Source organism: Aplysia californica, unplaced genomic scaffold (genome assembly GCF_000002075.1).
Source record: "Aplysia californica isolate F4 #8 unplaced genomic scaffold, AplCal3.0 scaffold00809, whole genome shotgun sequence".
Classification (NCBI taxonomy): Eukaryota; Metazoa; Mollusca; class Gastropoda; order Aplysiida; family Aplysiidae; genus Aplysia; species Aplysia californica.
In genome coordinates this window covers 255,943-272,454 of record NW_004798079.1, presented here as the reverse complement: position 1 = coordinate 272,454, position 16,512 = coordinate 255,943, and the positions used below count along the sequence as shown (strand labels likewise).

Genomic DNA, 16,512 nt, shown 5'->3' with positions numbered 1-16,512 from the left:
ATGAAGGAGCTTGTATGTGGCCTGTACCCTGCCAGGGGTGGAAGGATGGACAGGAAGGAGCTTGTATGTGGCCTATACCCTGCCAGGGGTGGAAGGATGGACAGGAAGGAGCGTGTATGTGGCCTGTACCCTGCCAGGGGTGAAAGGATGGCCCAGGACAGAGATGAAGGAGCTTGTATGTGGCCTGTACCCTGCCAGGGGTGGAAGGATAGCCCAGGACAGAGATGAAGGAGCTTGTATGTGGCCTGTACCCTGCCAGGGGTGGAAGGATGGACAGGAAGGAGCTTGTATGTGGCCTGTACCCTGCCAGGGGTGAAAGGATGGCCCAGGACAGAGATGAAGGAGCTTGTATGTGGCCTGTACCCTGCCAGGGGTGGAAGGATGGACAGGAAGGAGCTTGTATGTGGCCTATACCCTGCCAGGGGTGGAAGGATGGACAGGAAGGAGCGTGTATGTGGCCTGTACCCTGCCAGGGGTGAAAGGATGGCCCAGGACAGAGATGAAGGAGCTTGTATGTGGCCTGTACCCTGCCAGGGGTGGAAGGATAGCCCAGGACAGAGATGAAGGAGCTTGTATGTGGCCTGTACCCTGCCAGGGGTGGAAGGATGGACAGGAAGGAGCTTGTATGTGGCCTATACCCTGCCAGGGGTGGAAGGATGGACAGGAAGGAGCGTGTATGTGGCCTATACACTGCCAGGGTGGAAGGATGGACAGGAAGGAGCGTGTATGTGGCCTCTACCCTGCCAGGGGTGGAAGGATGGCCCAGGACAGACAGGAAGGAGCTTGTATGTGGCCTATATATACCCTGCCAGGGTGAAAGGATGGCCCAGGACAGAGATGAAGGAGCGTGTATGTAGCCTATATATACCCTGCCAGGGTGGAAGGCTTTGATGATGATGATATGACGTTTTGTTTTGTTGCATGTATTGCTTCGTCTCAAGCTGAATCTAGTCTAAAAAAAAGTTTCAGTTATTTTTACAAAAGTCCAGTGGCGCTCCTCATATATAAATTCCGTTCTTTTAAGGGAACACCTTAAAGAAGAGAGTCAAGTTATTCAGCTATACTTAAAAGTGGCTGTGCACCTGTGAGTTAGAGCAAATTATGTGGCATGAGAGAAATCGCTTCATCTCTAGGATCACTAGCCCTCATAACTCTTTGCTACTTTACAAGAGGCCATTGTGTGGCATTCAATAGTGTGCACTGTTACACTTTTTGTTTCAGATAGCCAGAGAATTTATATTTGAACCTTCAGCTGTAAATATCTGTAGAACCAGATTAGTACCAAACTTTTGATTGTGTTGTTGTGGTTAGTTATTGTAGTTGTATTTGTTGTAGCTGTTTTGTTTTTGTTTTTAAATGGGTACAAAAATATCAAAATTAAAGTATTAAATTGTGGATGGTTGGCGGGTGCTCTGGTGTGGTTTGCTTCTTCTTTCCTATCAAACGTCTATCGTCCTTATCTCTCCTCCTTCTTTTTTAGTGTATGTTACTCTCTTGTGAAACATCTATTCTTCGGCACTTATATGACCTTATTGTGTTGAGAGCGCCATAAAACAAAAAAAAAGATGCCTAATCTGTAAAGAGCTACTTGTTATTGACAGTGGATTTCTGTAATTTTTTGCTCAGTGCCTGTGTCATTTCTGTCCTCAGAAAGCTGCGGCCCAGAGTAGTGTGGCAAGTTCTGACGGGCAGTCTGCAGGTGTAGATGCTTCTGAGGAGCAAAACCAGAGAAGAATCACCGAATTCTTGGACAGAAGTGTTCGTCTTGATACGTCCAGCGTGTGTGAAAATACTTTTGTCAGTAACGAGTCGATGTGCTGTGAGGACTCCTCGATGAAATCCCCGCTCCGTCCCGGTGTCCACGTTACAACAGTACCTTCGTCATCTCCCGTTCCGTCCTCCAACTTGCTCAGGCCGCCAAATCTTTGCCAGAACTCACCAGCCACAGTTCACAACGATTGTCGTGCAAACACGCCCTCGGAGACAGACACAAAATTGAAGAGAGGTGTTGACGTTTTTGTCCAAGTAGCGAAAAAATCTGAGGATAAAGAATGTCAGTTTACGTTACCCAACAGTGAAGCTCGTGTACCTCTGATCGAATCGAGTGCAGACAAATCGAGCCGTAATAGTTCTTCAGTTGGTGCTACTCCCCCCTGTAAAAGTCTTCCTGATGAGCCAACAGTTTTCACCCATCTTTGTGCTTCACCTCCAGCACCGTCCTCAAAACATGGACTTAGTTCACCTCCGAAAAGTGATTCGACAACTGTTCCTTTAAATCGAGTTGATAAAAATGTCGAATGTTCAATCCAGCCTTTAGAGATCGGCACTGATTCATCGGGCAAAACTCTTTGCAGTGACGGTATTATTACACAGATGAAACCGTCCAAAGACAGAGAAACTGACGCTGCTTGTGATATCGTGAATGTTGGCCCCGAATCTTGCAAAACTTTGTATGTGTACAGTGAAGAGAACAAAGAACATTCTGAGCTTGTAGAAAAAGAAATTGACAGCTCATCTACTAGTAGAGATGGGAGCAAACAGGAAGACACTGGTGGCAGGAACATAGGCGATGACGTCATTTCTGTCGTGCACAGCGAGCAAGAGGAGCGTTTCAGAAATGTTCATTCACATGCGGGAAATAGGAAAGCACAGTTCTTACCGGTCACAAGTACAGAAAATGTTCTCGAGCCTGAAGAAAATGATGCTGAAGTGTCACCGTCATTGACAGGTGCTGAAGTGTTACCGTCAGTGATAGATAGGGAAGTGTTACCGTCAGTGACAGATAGGGAAGTGTTAACGTCTCTGACAGATAGGGAAGTGTCACCGTCACTGACAGATAGGGAAGTGTCACCGTCACTGACAGATAGGGAAGTGTCACCGTCACTGACAGATAGGGAAATGTCACCGTCACTGACAGATAGGGAAGTGTTACCGTCACTGACAGATAGGGAAGTGTTACCGTCACTGACAGATAGGGAAGTGTTACCGTCGGTGACAAATGCTTACGTCAGAAATGTTCAACTTAATGCACTTCCTAAAAACAATCTGAACGTTTATTCGGCAGAAAGTCACCTCGTTACAGCTGCTGAAATTGTTGAAAGTTCAGCAGCTTTTGTTGTGGACTCATCTCCGTCGTCAGGCTCAGGTGTAGGCCCTGACTCTCAGCTCTCAGAGCAGCTGGGAAGTAACGCTCAAAGTGACCGTCTGGCGTCTGTACTGCCGGGAGAAAGTTGTCGACCTGAGCCTCATTCTTCGGGACAGCTTGGTGGTGACAGCAACAGATGTGGAACTGAGCATCAGATGTATGAAGTGATAGAAAGCTGCAGTCAGTACGACTGGCAGACACCTGAATTGTTTGGGAACAGCGGTCAAAGTGACCGTCAATCATTGGAACAGCCAAGTAGTCAAAGTGACCGTCAGTCATTGGAACAGCCCAGCAGTCAAAGTGACCGTCAGTCATTGGAACAGCCCAGCAGTCAGAGTGACCGTCAGTCATTGGAACAGCCCAGCAGTCAGAGTGACCGTCAGTCATTGGAACAGCCAAGTAGTCAAAGTGACTGTCAGTCATTGGAACAGCCAAGCAGTCAAAGTGACAGTCAATCATTGGAACAGCCAGGGAATAATAGTCAAAGTGACCATCAGGCTTTGGAACCGCCAAGCAGTCAAAGTGACCATCAGTCATTGGAACAGCCAAGCAGTCAAAGTGACCATCAGTCTTTGGAACAGCCAAGCAGTCAAAATGACCATCAGTCATTGGAACAGCCAAGCAGTCAGAGTGACCATGAGTCTTTGCAAAAAGCGGGGAGCAGCAATCAGGCTGACCACACCAGTGTAGTAGAGTGCAACGCTGAACATCATGAAGAAATTGAGGATCATGGTTCACATGCACCCAAATTGATGAAACCTGACTTGGGCGAAAATACAATGGAACCTGATTCAGACTCAAATGCAATGCTTTTTGATGACAACACAGCTCCAGTGTGGATTAATGAACCTTCTGTCTCTTCCTGTACCGGTAGCAATAATGTCCTTCCCCCGACCACAGTCTGCGTTTCCGAAGCACCAGGGCAAAATGATGTCAACGGTGGTTCTGTGGATACTGTTGTCAGTAAAGTCATGTCTGCTTGCAAAGAACTTTCCGTACAATGTCAACGGTCAGTTGATGTGAGGGACAAAAGTGCCAGTGTGCACGTTGAATTTTCTGATGAAGATGATGCTCGAGATGCTGATTTCTCATCTAGCAAAGTTAGTGTAGAGCATGTTATTCTCAATCTTCTGAATAGTCAAGAGGATGAGGAGGAGATTCCGAATGTGGCGACTAGCAGTGAAAGTGGTCAGATTCAAACTATGTCACCTGCAGATGATAAAGAAGTGGAAAAACATGACAGTAATCAAAAGATTAATAACAATTCTAACCAAGGGTTTCCTGAAAATGCTTTCGTGAATGTCAGGAACTTCTCTATGAATGCTACAGAAAAGAATTTAAGTGCAGAAAATGAGGATTTACTTGTTGGTGGTTCTGGAGCCTTGAAAGCAGTTGATGTACCCTCAGTGCGAGGTGAAGACTTTGGTAAGACCCATCTTCCAGTACACGACGAAGGTCTTGAGGGTAACACTTGTACTGACAACTGTGGTGCTTCGGGAGAAAAAATGATTGAAATCCCACAGCAAGTGACAGATGGGGACGTTTTGTCAGGTTATCGTGAAGCTTTGGCGGGAGGAGCTAGTGGAAAAAGTACTTCAGTAGTTAATGACACTGTTTTACATAGAGGTGCACGTATTTCAGGTGAGACAGCCGCAGCGGAGAATGGTGAAGTCTTTGTTGAGACAGGCTCAGTTTCAAAGGGCGAGTCTGAAGATACAACAAGTATTTCTATGTTTGTTTATTCACAAGAAACTAAAATGGACGAGAGCAATCCAACAACATTGGTGGAGACAGATGATGAGACAAATCTTGCGACTAAAAAGACTGATGCGAACAAGAAGGAAGATCTGATAAAGACAACTGATCATGCCGAAGGGGAGCGCAGGGAAAGTCTTGATATTACAGAGATTGTTGACAATGACAACACTGTGGTTATTGTTGGTGAAGGAAATGATGAAAATACGGAAGCTGTAAATGTGCCGGAAGAAAATGATGAAAATACGGAAGCTGTAAGTGTGCCGAAAGGAAGTGATGAAAATACGGAAGCTGTAAGTCTGCCGGAAGAAAATGATGAAAATACGGAAGTTGTAAGCATGCCGGAAGGAGGTGATGAAGATATGGAAGCTTTGAGTGTATCCTCAGATGTTTCAAAAATGTCCTGTTATGTCACAAGTACCCCTGTTGAGAGTGCAGAGGGGGCAGCTGTCAAGAGTGAACTGGCTCTGTCTGGCCTAAGTCCTGTCCAGGAATGTGGCAGTGAATCTGAGAGTTCTCCTCCCACGACCAACGACAACACTCTCGTCATTGACGCATCGCAGGAAGTGACCTTGTCCAGGAGAACTTCGCAAGGCTTTGAAATAACGTTAGGAGCTACTGATGATGCGTTCCTTCAGAGGGACTTTCAGAATAATACTTCAGACGTTACCTCAGATTTATGCTCGGTTAAAGATATGAATGGAGAGGATGATGTTGTCAATACTAACACAGATTTGAGCCCAAACTCATGTACACTGACAAAACATTTGCCTGCAGATGAAGGTGGAAAGCTGCCTGGATTAGATGTTACGGCTTGTCTTTTGGGGACTCCGAACAATGAAAACGATGGTATCATGCAAAATGAGGAGAATGAGTTCAATTTGGACACCACCGTAAGCACAAACCAAGTTCAAATAAATAGTGAGTGTCAAGTCGCTGACGCTACTCATGATTTTAACATTGAAGGTCAAACAGGGTTGATGGAAATGTCCCAGGACGTGACTTTGGATAACGAAGAGAAAGCTGTCTCAACTTTGTCTGAGGGTAACAAGGGTGTTGATTGTGACGGTGATGAATCCAATTTTCCCAGTGGACAAGCAGGTAGTCTGGTCGATATTCTTTCACAGAGACCTGCAGGTGAAGATATTTTGGGTGTGGAAAGTGATCACAGAGACAGTGGTGGTAGAAACACTGGTGAGAAAGTAGAAAATAACACAAGTTTTGAGAAGAGCAGCCGTGTTGTGAGTGTGAAGGAATGTCGAGAGAAAGTGAAAAAAAATGTTTCACGTGTTGAAACTCGTAAAAGTGGTCGTGCAGTTCTACAGAGATTAAAAACTACCACTCATCGTGGCAAGGAAGGGCGAGGGATTGTCGCTGAATTAAGTCGTAACAGCAAAGGTGCTTCAGCCAAAAAGGCAGAATTTTCAAGCAATTGTTCTGGCAATGCGGATGAAGAGATGAGACGGATGCGAGAAGTCGTGGCAACAAATTACAACGTGCAGTTCAGTGTTGATGCAGATATGAGACTGCTTCGAGAAGTCGTCACAACAAATTATAATATGGTGCTGGGCCCTTCCATTGGCACCTACTCTGAGAAAGAAGAATTTTTGTGTGGGGAAAATAATTGTGAAAGGGTGAAAGAATGTGCAAACAACCCCACAAGGGACAGTGAAGAAACTGATGACGCAGATCACAAAGAACAGAAAAGACAATGTGTACTTGCTTCCGTGGAAAAAGACCCGAGCCAGTCAGCTGGTCATCCACTTTGTAAGAAGGATTTGGAGCCGGGTTTGTCGAGTGACCAGGCTAAAGGTGAAGTAGGAGCAACAGAACAACCGTCCATAGATAGTGTCCGACACCCGGACTCTTTAGTAGGTGAGGTTGTCAATGCAGAGATGGAGACATTAACTGTTGATTGTGGTGAAAGGGTGGGAAGAGATGAAATGAAACGGCTTGGTGGACTTGAGACTGCTGCTATGAAGGAACCCAAAAAATTATTCACAGAAGAACTCAATAACGTTGATGATGATGAAGTCAACAGTGCACTCAAGTCAGAAGAAAAGAGTTGTCTTAGTCATCACACGCATGCTGTATCGGATGAAAGTGGCAAGATGATTTGTGATTCAGTTGGAGAATCGGTGGAGCCAGATGATCAGGTGGCAGGAGAATGTAGCAGTGAGGAGATACCTATTCAAGGTGATATCTTTGCCTTGAGAACAGAGAATGGCTCGGATGTTCGGTGGCCTTATGGATCTGAGACTGGGCCGTCTCAGAGTGACTCCGCACAGAAGTTAGACACTGATGACACCTGTAAACTCACTGATGATACCTCTAAGCTTGCTGATACCTCTAAACTCACTGATGATACCTCTAAGCTCTCTGACGATACCTGTAAACTCACTGCTGAGAATTGTAAGCTCGCTGATGAGAACTGTAAGCCCGCTGATGCTGTGCCCGAGTCGTTCCCCGAGGACAGTGAAGCCGCCAAACATGTCGACGGTAGCTCTCAAGTACAGTCCACACCTGAATTGTTCAGCCAGAGTTGTCCCTCCTCAGAAAGTGACACGGAACGAGGTGTGACATCTTCTTCTGTAGACAATGCTGAGTCCATAGAGATGGCAGCATGTGTGTATGATGATGTTGTTGTTGTTGAAAGTGAAACGATAAATTTTAATACAAGCAGAAATAACACAGTATCTGATCAAGATGATTCCCGCATTGAGTGCAAGCAGCTGAAGGAATCGGAGACTGTTGAATTGTTGACCTCAGGAGCTGAAGTAACCTCTAGCTACCAAAACGAAAACCCAAGACGTGATGATTTGACAAACATGACACTTTCTTGTGTGGAAGAAAGTGGTGACCCAGCTGTCCGTAAAGATGATTTCATTAAAGGGCTTGGCTTACTTCATGTCGGTGACACTCCAGTTAGTGAAAGCTCTCCTCCAATTTTTCTTACTCAAGGCTTCTTAGAAACATCGTCACTCAGTCCATCATATGTATTGCCCCTCGAAGAGAACTCTGTTGAACCTAAGCAAAATGAGAATATTATGCCTATTCCAGTGGAAGCTATCTCTGTGCATTCACATTCTTCAGAGAATGTTTCCAGATCTATTCAGATTTCTGGAGATAGGGATGAAAGCAGTGGTGACGAGAATGCACATGTTTTCAATAAGGATGAAAGCAGTGGTGACGAGAATGCACAGGATGAAAGCAGTGGAGACTTGGACGCTCATGTTTTCAATAAGGATGAAAGCAGTGATGACAAGGATGCACATGTTTTCAAACTTCCCGCTCTCTCTACTTTGGAAAATGTGAGCTCTGACAAAAGCAGCGTCTCCCCGGGGGATGGGAGTGACCAATCAGACTCACAAGTGTCGGAAGTATCGGATGAGCAGCGGTCAGTGACCAGTGGAATCAGTGATTTTGCCGATGAGGATGACCTCAACCTGGTATTTTCTCAAGCGGAATCCAGCACAGATACAGTAGATCTCCATTCAGACATTTTGTCTGATTTTTCCTTCCCTGTCATTTTCGAAGAAGATGATGAAGAGGCAAAGAGTGAAGTTTTAGGTGAGACTCACAATGAACAAAAAGACCACGCTCACAGTAACCCTCTTGGTGAAAAGCTGTTGACTTCTGAAACTACTGAAAGTGCTAACCTTAGTATTGTTGATCCAAATGCAGTCAGTTTGAATAATTCTCTAACTTCAGACGAGAAAGTTGAAGATTTTGTTGAATCTGAAAATTGCATTACAACTGGTATAGGCTCAGCTGTGAAAGAGAGTGGCGTGTCAGATGGGGAGATTGTAACAGAATTTGACGCAGATGCAAGACAAGATAGAAGAAGTGATGTTGAGGAAAACTCTAAAAGTGGCAGTTTGAAAAGTAATGTGGCTTCCCACTGTGAAAGTTTATGTGATTTGGAAAACAGCAGTAGGACTGCAGCTCAAGACCCGAGTAACAGTGGACACAGTGAAGACCGGAGTAACAGTGGACAAAGTGACCCTGTCTCTGACAGTCCAGGGAGAATGAATCCCAGAGAAATGTGTACAGCTGATGTTGCTGGGGTCGTGTGGGAGGAAAATTCGACTCGCGAAACATATCAAATGTCAGAAAAACTTAATGAAATTACACATGTTGAAGATCAGTCTGATCATTTGTCCGTTCTAACGGCTGGAGGGGAAACTACTGAACAAAGGTCTGAGGTTAAAAGGGACAGTCAGAGAGATGAATGCTGTTCGGGTCTTTCTGATTGTGTGGAAAACTGGACAAAGCCAGAAGCTGAGACTGTGGATGCTTCATCTGACAGGTTAGACGGTGGACAGTGTGAAAGTGTTGCTGTACAATCTAAGGGCGAACTTGTAGAATGCAATGTCGGTGTCGGAGAAATCCATCCTGTAGATTCAGGTTATGGAACAACAGAATGTCTTGACAAAAGTGCGGACACTGAAAGTGATGGTAGACGTGTTGGTGAGGATAGGACAGGGAAGGAGAGGAATGATCTGCAAACGGTGCAAACCTGTGAGGATGATGGTGCTGAGATGCGCTCAAATACTGAAGCCAGCAGTGGGGGTTGTTGTAGTAAAAACGATGGTGTTGCTGATAGTCAAAGGACATCTTTCAAAATTCTGAGTTGTGAAACGTCCAATGGGGAAAATTGTCAAAGCAATGATGAACAAACATTTGATGAACAAACATTTGGAGATAAAGATCCTCCGGTAGAAATGTGTATTAACTTGACCAAAAATGAAGGGAAAATGAAGAGGAAATCAGCAGAGAATCTTGAATCACAAGAAAAGAGGGGAAAATTTGACGAAGGATCTGAACATCTTGTCCTAGAGTGTGAAGGACATGCGGTCACGGAGGAGAGCAGCGCTCATCTGTACCACAGCCACGTGAACTTGCAGGAGAGTGAAATCAAAGAATCAGGGTCAGAAGTCGAAGAGTTGGAAGAAAAACTTCCGTGTTCTATTGAAGAGAGAAGCAAAAGACAAAGAAGTCCTAACTCTCCATCATCTGAGGAGCGAGTTTCTTCTGTAAGGAAACGCTCCAGACCATCTACGTCTGCTGATGAAGAGTGGGCGGATGATTTCCACGCTGGTGACGATTTCCAAGTACCAGGACAACAAAATGTGTCTCATGAGTTGCCGTATACAAAAATCAAAACGCCTCGATTAGAACGTGTACCAGACATTGATGGGACCTCGTGTTCGACGACTAGTCCTACCCATCATGCGACAGAATGCACGGATAATCAGGCTCCTTCAGACATGAGCAGCTCTAATGTTTGGTCTTCTCCGCCACTGTCAGCGTCTCCGCTGAAGAAGAACAAACATCCCTTTTCTCTTCCGTCTTTGCCACCATCGCCAACACCTGAAGAGAAAATGCAACTGGAAAATTCTCCCGTCCGAGTCCAGAGGGGCGGGCTGTCTCGTTTGGAGAATCGTCAGACTCTGTACTCACCGCCTCAGCCTGGCCACCCGTCGGGAACGTCGGCACATTCGTCGTTGTGGTCGCCCTCTCCGAGCTTGACGAGCAGACGTCAGACGATGGCCTCGGACGGAGACAGATTCGTGCGGAGACAGAGACTGCAAGATGGTGAGTTTTAAAAAATTTGAATAGCAAAATATTTGGAACTGCTTTTATTCAGTTTTTAGAAATTTAATAGATCTAGTTTTATTTTTTAAAATTGTGGCTTTTCTTTTATTATTTGAGATTTTTTTTTACCATGCCCATGAGGTTGGCTTTATTTTGGCTCCATTTTTTCTTTCATCGAGCCCCTTCCTTTGCTTGCTCTGTTCATTAGTTAGTCATTGTAGAGCAGAGCCTGCAAACCTGGGCAATATGTACGAACGAGTGGGCGATTTGTGTCACGACGTGGTGGGATCAGGCGCTCGTCAATTTTGGGGCATATAGAGTTATTGGTATCACCTAAAAGCTGGTCTATTTGTGTTGCTTTCAGTGAAAAAAATACCAATCTATCTTTAATAGAAGTCGAGATATTTGCAATTGAAAGAAATAGGGATCGCCTGGTTTCAGAGGTAACATTAGCGAGAAAATAACTTACCAAAGTTTGGCGACTTCTATAGCTTGAGAGTCCTCCTTGGAAACCGAAAATTTACATTTTTTTCCTTTTAATGAACATTTTTCAGGAGAATCCACACAGAAATGTGTTTTTAAATCGACGTAACACGGTAAAAGATGGTGAGCCAGAAAACAAAAATTGGGAAAAAATTGCCAAACCGACGGAAGAATGTCGTTTTCTTTGATTTCATTATTTTGACGAGCGCCTGATTTCACCTTGATGCCTCACATTTGGTAATTGTGATGGGCCATAGGGACAGCGACAGCTATCATTTCATTCTCCACTTGGAAATACATGGAGGTGGGTGATACAGTAGAAATGTTAGCCTCTTAGAAATGGCAGAATTGGGCACTGGCTATAAAAAGGTTGCAAAGCACCTTTGTAGAGCAACCTTGGAGTATTATACGGAGTGCCGGCTACGGATGGATCGGGCTGATCGCCTGACTCGGTCGCCTGAAACTGAAAACAAACACGTTTGTTTTTGAGGCGACCTAGTTTGGGCAATCGGCCCGATCGGCTGATTCCATCCGTAGTGGGCACCCTGTATTAGCTTGTAAGGTGCTGTACCATGAGTTATTGGCCTGGTCCAAGGGAAAATGTGCTTTCAGTGGAGGTTCTCAGTTGATAAGTTTCATTCCTGGTGTCAATGTGTTTTTTAAGGGAAAAAAAACCAACCTGTAATTGGTCGCTTTTAAGGACAAGCGGGCTAATCCAGATTCCAGGGGTTTCCAGAAACCTTGACCTACCCCAAAAGTGGGCATTGCCCTACCTTTAGGAGAAATTTGGTTTCATTGGTGTGTATATTTGTTTGGTTATAGAGAAAACTCTCCTTGTCTTTTAAAGAGTGTTTACACTTTCTTTAATGAAGGGTTAGGGGGAGGGAGTGGATATGTGAGAAACTAAATAATGAGGGTAGCTTTGAGATCTGTGAGGCAACGTGGTGAAGTAAGGCACTCGTCAAAATAATGAAATCAGAGAAGTCAGCACTTTTCCGGCCAATGGGCTATTTTTTTCTAATTTTCTCTTTTGGCTCAACACTTTTTATGTCCTTTTAAAAACACATATTTGTGTGGATTTTACTGAAAAACATTGAATAAAGGCACAGGAAATGTAAATTTTCAGTTTCCAATGACTTGCAGGCTATGGAAGTTACCAAACTTTGGCGGCCATTTTCTCGCTAATTTTGCCTTTGAAGCCGGGAGACCCTGACCTCCTTCAATCGCAAATATTTTGACTTCTATTCAACATAGATGGATATTTTTTTCACCAAAATGAAGGCAAATGAACAGGCTTTAAGACGATAACGATAACCACATATGCCCAAAAATTGACGAACGTCTGATTCCAACGTGACACATATTAATAATATAGTGTAATGCGCATAGAGCTTGCTTTCGAGTGGGGACATGCACTATACAAATGCTATTTATTATTAGTATTATTATTAGTATTATTATTAGTATTGTTATTATTATTACTATAATTCCCAAATATTGCTTTGTCTTTGACTTGGATCTCTGTGTGTTTTGTTCCAGCCGTGCTTCAAGAACTCATGAGAATCGAGTCGGACCTCAGCAACTGTCTGGATGATGACGACAACGATCAGGTGAACCAACTGTCCTCGCACTTCTTCTCCCTTCCCTCATTCCTTTCCCCTTCCTTCTCTCAATTCTCTCTACTCTTCACTTTTGCGTCCCTCTGTCTGTACTCAATCTTCCCTTGTGGGTGGTTGGTGGGTGCTCTGGTGTGGTTTGCTCCTTCTTTCCTATCAAACATCTATCATCTTCCTGATATCTCCTTTTTTGTGTTTGTTACGCTCTTGTAACTCCTCTGATCTTCGGCACTTATATGACCTTATTGTGTTGCAAGTGCCGTAAAACTCTTACTAACAACTTTTCTCCTCCCAACCCTACCTTCAATTCTGTTTGTCCTTTGTCTTTTTTTCTCTCCGTCCACTCTCCCTCCCTGCCGTGTGCTCCCTCTTTGCTTTCAGGCCAGCATAAATTGTTCTCTTAATGTTATCCCCAGGGCAGTGCTACTGACTGAAGTGTCTTTAGGCCTTTCCCAAAGGGGGGACATTAACATGTTCGTATGCACAGTGGGCTGATCTATCAATGTCATGCTCATACTGTGCCGGAGCAATATAGGGGGAACTGCTGCTTTTTCTTTCCTCATCCTTACTATCGTCATTTTTCCTCTACTTCTTTTGTATATATCAAATTTGTCACTCTCTTGTGAACTGCTATATCTGGGGTGCCTTGATAGTCGAAACAGACTTTTTGTTAATGAGGCTAGACTAGAGAGGTGAGCAGAGTAAGCCTGATTCCCCGTTTGGACTTCTCCGTTGACATTCACCTCTTGGCGCTTATATGATCTTACGCAGTTGCAAGCGCTGTAAAATCTTACTGAAACTTAACTCTTAATGATAGGGTCTATTTATTCTGCTGTAATTTATAGACCGGTTCCTTAAGTGCTGTTATGAAATTTTCTAGACTCGTTTTCTTTGAATGCATCATATGTTCAGTCTTGTTAGACAATTTTTTATATATGTCCTTATTGTGTGCAAGTGCCGTAAAACACTTACTAAAACTAAAAGACAGTTTTTATTGTGATGTAACAATCACTTCTTTATACAGTGTCACAGGATCCAGAATCTGTTATTTGTTGGGCTTAACCCCCTACTTTAAATCACTCTCCTCCTGGCTTGATCTGAAGAGGGATTCATGTTTTGGAGTGATTCCCATATTCCTAAATGACTTAAGTGTTAAAGGAGAGTTTAAAAATTGTAGCATGCATGATCCATCTCGTGACCTCTGTGCTGTCTTGTCGTATCTTAATTATTTTTTTTAACATTGAAAATGTGACTTCTTCTTAAGCTCACTCTGTGTTATGAACTGTTTTCACTGTTATTAAAAATGGAGATACGACAAGAAAGTGCTGAAGTCGCGATCTGTCTTTCCAGATCAGGATGGTATTCATCCACTAAAATACTCACAATTTCTGTTTGGCATTTTGTTGCAGGGCACTGAGACGATGATGACAATTCTCGAGGATCTGGACACATTACCGATCAACCCTAGACTGTTGAGTGCCTTCCCACAGGTCATCGATACTTTGGAAAAGGTTGTTGTTTTCAAATCCCTGTAGCTGCGAGCATTTTGCTTTTGGCAGCGCAATGCCTCCCTCTAGTAACCACATGTCCTTGTCATCTGGTCTATGCCATAGTAGAGCAGGCTTTGTAAGTCTGTAGGTGTGTGTAGGAGCGTTCGTCGAAGAACTGCCAGGTTTGGGTGGTGAAGGTGAAGATGTTCAACGGTCTCCTCGTGGTAGTCACAGTGTCTGCAACGGGGTTCCCACTTGGGGCTAATTCTGTTTATGTGCTTGTTGGTGTGTAAGTGTCCTGTGCGGGCTCTCAAGATCAATGTCTGATTGGCTCTACATAAGATACTTTGGAAAGAGTAAAGGTCAACAAACTTTTTTGATAGTTTTTGAAAACTTGTTTACCACGAGCTGAGAGATAGTTGAAGGGGAAATTTGGTTGGTTAATTTGTACATTCTATTGACATTTTATATATATATATATATATAAAAATATTATTTCCTCAAATAAATTACATTCCTTTAACCTATTGAAGTAAGTATTGAGCAATGTGTGTTGCAGCTTAGTGAAATCAGGCACTCGTCAATGTAACGAAATCGGAGTAAAAGGTATTTTTTCGTCAGTTTGGAAGATTTTATCAAATTTTTATTTTTCTGCTCAACCCCTTTTATGACCATATAAAAACACATTTCATGTGAATTTTACTGAATAGCATTGACTAAAGACACAAAATAAGTCATTTTTCGGTTTTGAAGGACTTTTTAGCTATTGAAGTAACCAAACTTGGGCGATCATTTTTTCGCTTATTTCACCACTGAAACAAGGCAACCTCATCTCCTTCAATTGAAAATATTTTGACTTCTCATCAAGGTAGATGGATATTTATTTCATTAGGAGCGAGGCAAATGAAACGGCTTTCAAATGGTACTAATAGCTCCGAATACCCAAAAATTGACGAGTGCCTGATTCCACCACGTCATACCACATATGTTTCTTCATTTTTGGATCACAAATAGACAAATATTTTGTGATCTCTAAGCGATACTTTGATAATTCTTCAATTGTTCACAGATTTCATGGTACAAAAGTTGTGCTTTGTTGTTTTATGGCAGAACCTTAGACTGTGTTGTTATATTTGTCTTTCACACGTATACTCTCTGTTGTCTTGCCCTAGTTAGTCTGTGCCAATCTTTCAGCTGTGGGTGGTTGGCGGGTACTCTGGTGTGGTTTGCTTTTTCTTTCCTATGAAACATCTATCGTCCTTATCTCCCCTTCTTCTTTTTTATGTTTGTTACTCTCTCCTGTGACATCTCTAATCTTCTGGCGCTTATATGACCTTATGCAGTTGCGAGCGCTGTAAAAGCTGTACTGAAACATCTCTGTTGTCTTGTCTTAGTGACAGTGTGCCAATCTTTCAGCTGAAGTTGATAAGTTCAAATCGTTTTGTGTATGTGAAAAAACCCCAAACATTTTAAAGATGTTCCCTGATTTCTTTGCAGAAAACTTTCTGAGAGGTTTCCACAGCTTATTTTCCCACTTGTTTATCGTGTTATTTTCAGTGTGATTCTGACCGGCAGAATGGAGACGCGCGGAAGCTCTCGCAGATGATTTGCTCCCGTTACAAGAACTTGATACTGAGCTAGTGAAATGAGCTGCCGGCGATGCTTTCGACTGGAGCCTGTTGGTTTTGTTGTTGAGATGTCTGCTGTCTGTTGTAAAGTAAAGGATAGTGTATCCTCAGAGAAAGGGGCAGTGGGTGGTTGGCGGGTGCTCTGGTGTGGTTTGCTCCTTCTTTCCTATAACAAATCTATCTTCTCTATCTCTTCTCCTTCTTTTTTGTTTGTTACTCTCTTGTAACACCTCTAATCTTCGGCACTTATATGACCTTATTGTGTTGCAAGTGCCGTAAAACTCTTACTAAAACTAAAGAGGGGGGTTTATGTTAATTCCCTGAATTCACCAAGCTGCAAATAGGTATTTAACATTTAGTGGGGGGGGGGGGGGGGACACAAATATATCTAAAGTTTAATGTCTTGTTTCCACCACAAAGAGCTACTGGTTCTGACTAAAAAGTAAAGTTGTTCCCGCATCCGATCCCGACTTGGGGATCGCCTTGTTAGTGAGACAACTTCCCGGGCATGCGGCATATTGTGGTGGGTTCTGACTACCAAAGTAAAATTGTTCCATGAAAATGAAGGCTTACAATATTTTCTTTGTGCAGTTGGAGTTTGTATGTGTGATGTGAGGAATGTTCCTTATAAAATATGATACAAGTTGTTGATTTTTACCCTTCCATTTTGTACTTAAAAGAGACGGTGCTCAAACTTTTGTTTCTTCTTTAAATTTGTCCCATTCCTTGTAATCAGATGCTGATTGTTCTGCTGGATAAGTTTTCTCTGTGACAGCTGTCTTTGCTGCATAATCTCC

General features: G+C 43.4%; 1 protein-coding gene across 1 annotated transcript in view; it reads left to right on the top strand.

Annotated features, from left to right (window-relative positions):
- The window catches only part of LOC101860531, a 24,901-nt gene extending 9,049 nt beyond the window's left edge, over positions 1-15,852 (top strand). The window contains exons 7-10 of the mRNA XM_013088777.2: positions 1,651-10,498; positions 12,521-12,591; positions 14,007-14,108; positions 15,645-15,852. Coding sequence (XP_012944231.1) covers positions 1,651-10,498; positions 12,521-12,591; positions 14,007-14,108; positions 15,645-15,728 — 9,105 coding nt within the window. The 3' untranslated portion in view covers positions 15,729-15,852. The remainder of the gene's footprint in view (positions 1-1,650; positions 10,499-12,520; positions 12,592-14,006; positions 14,109-15,644) is intronic.
- Positions 15,853-16,512: the final 660 nt, after the last annotated feature.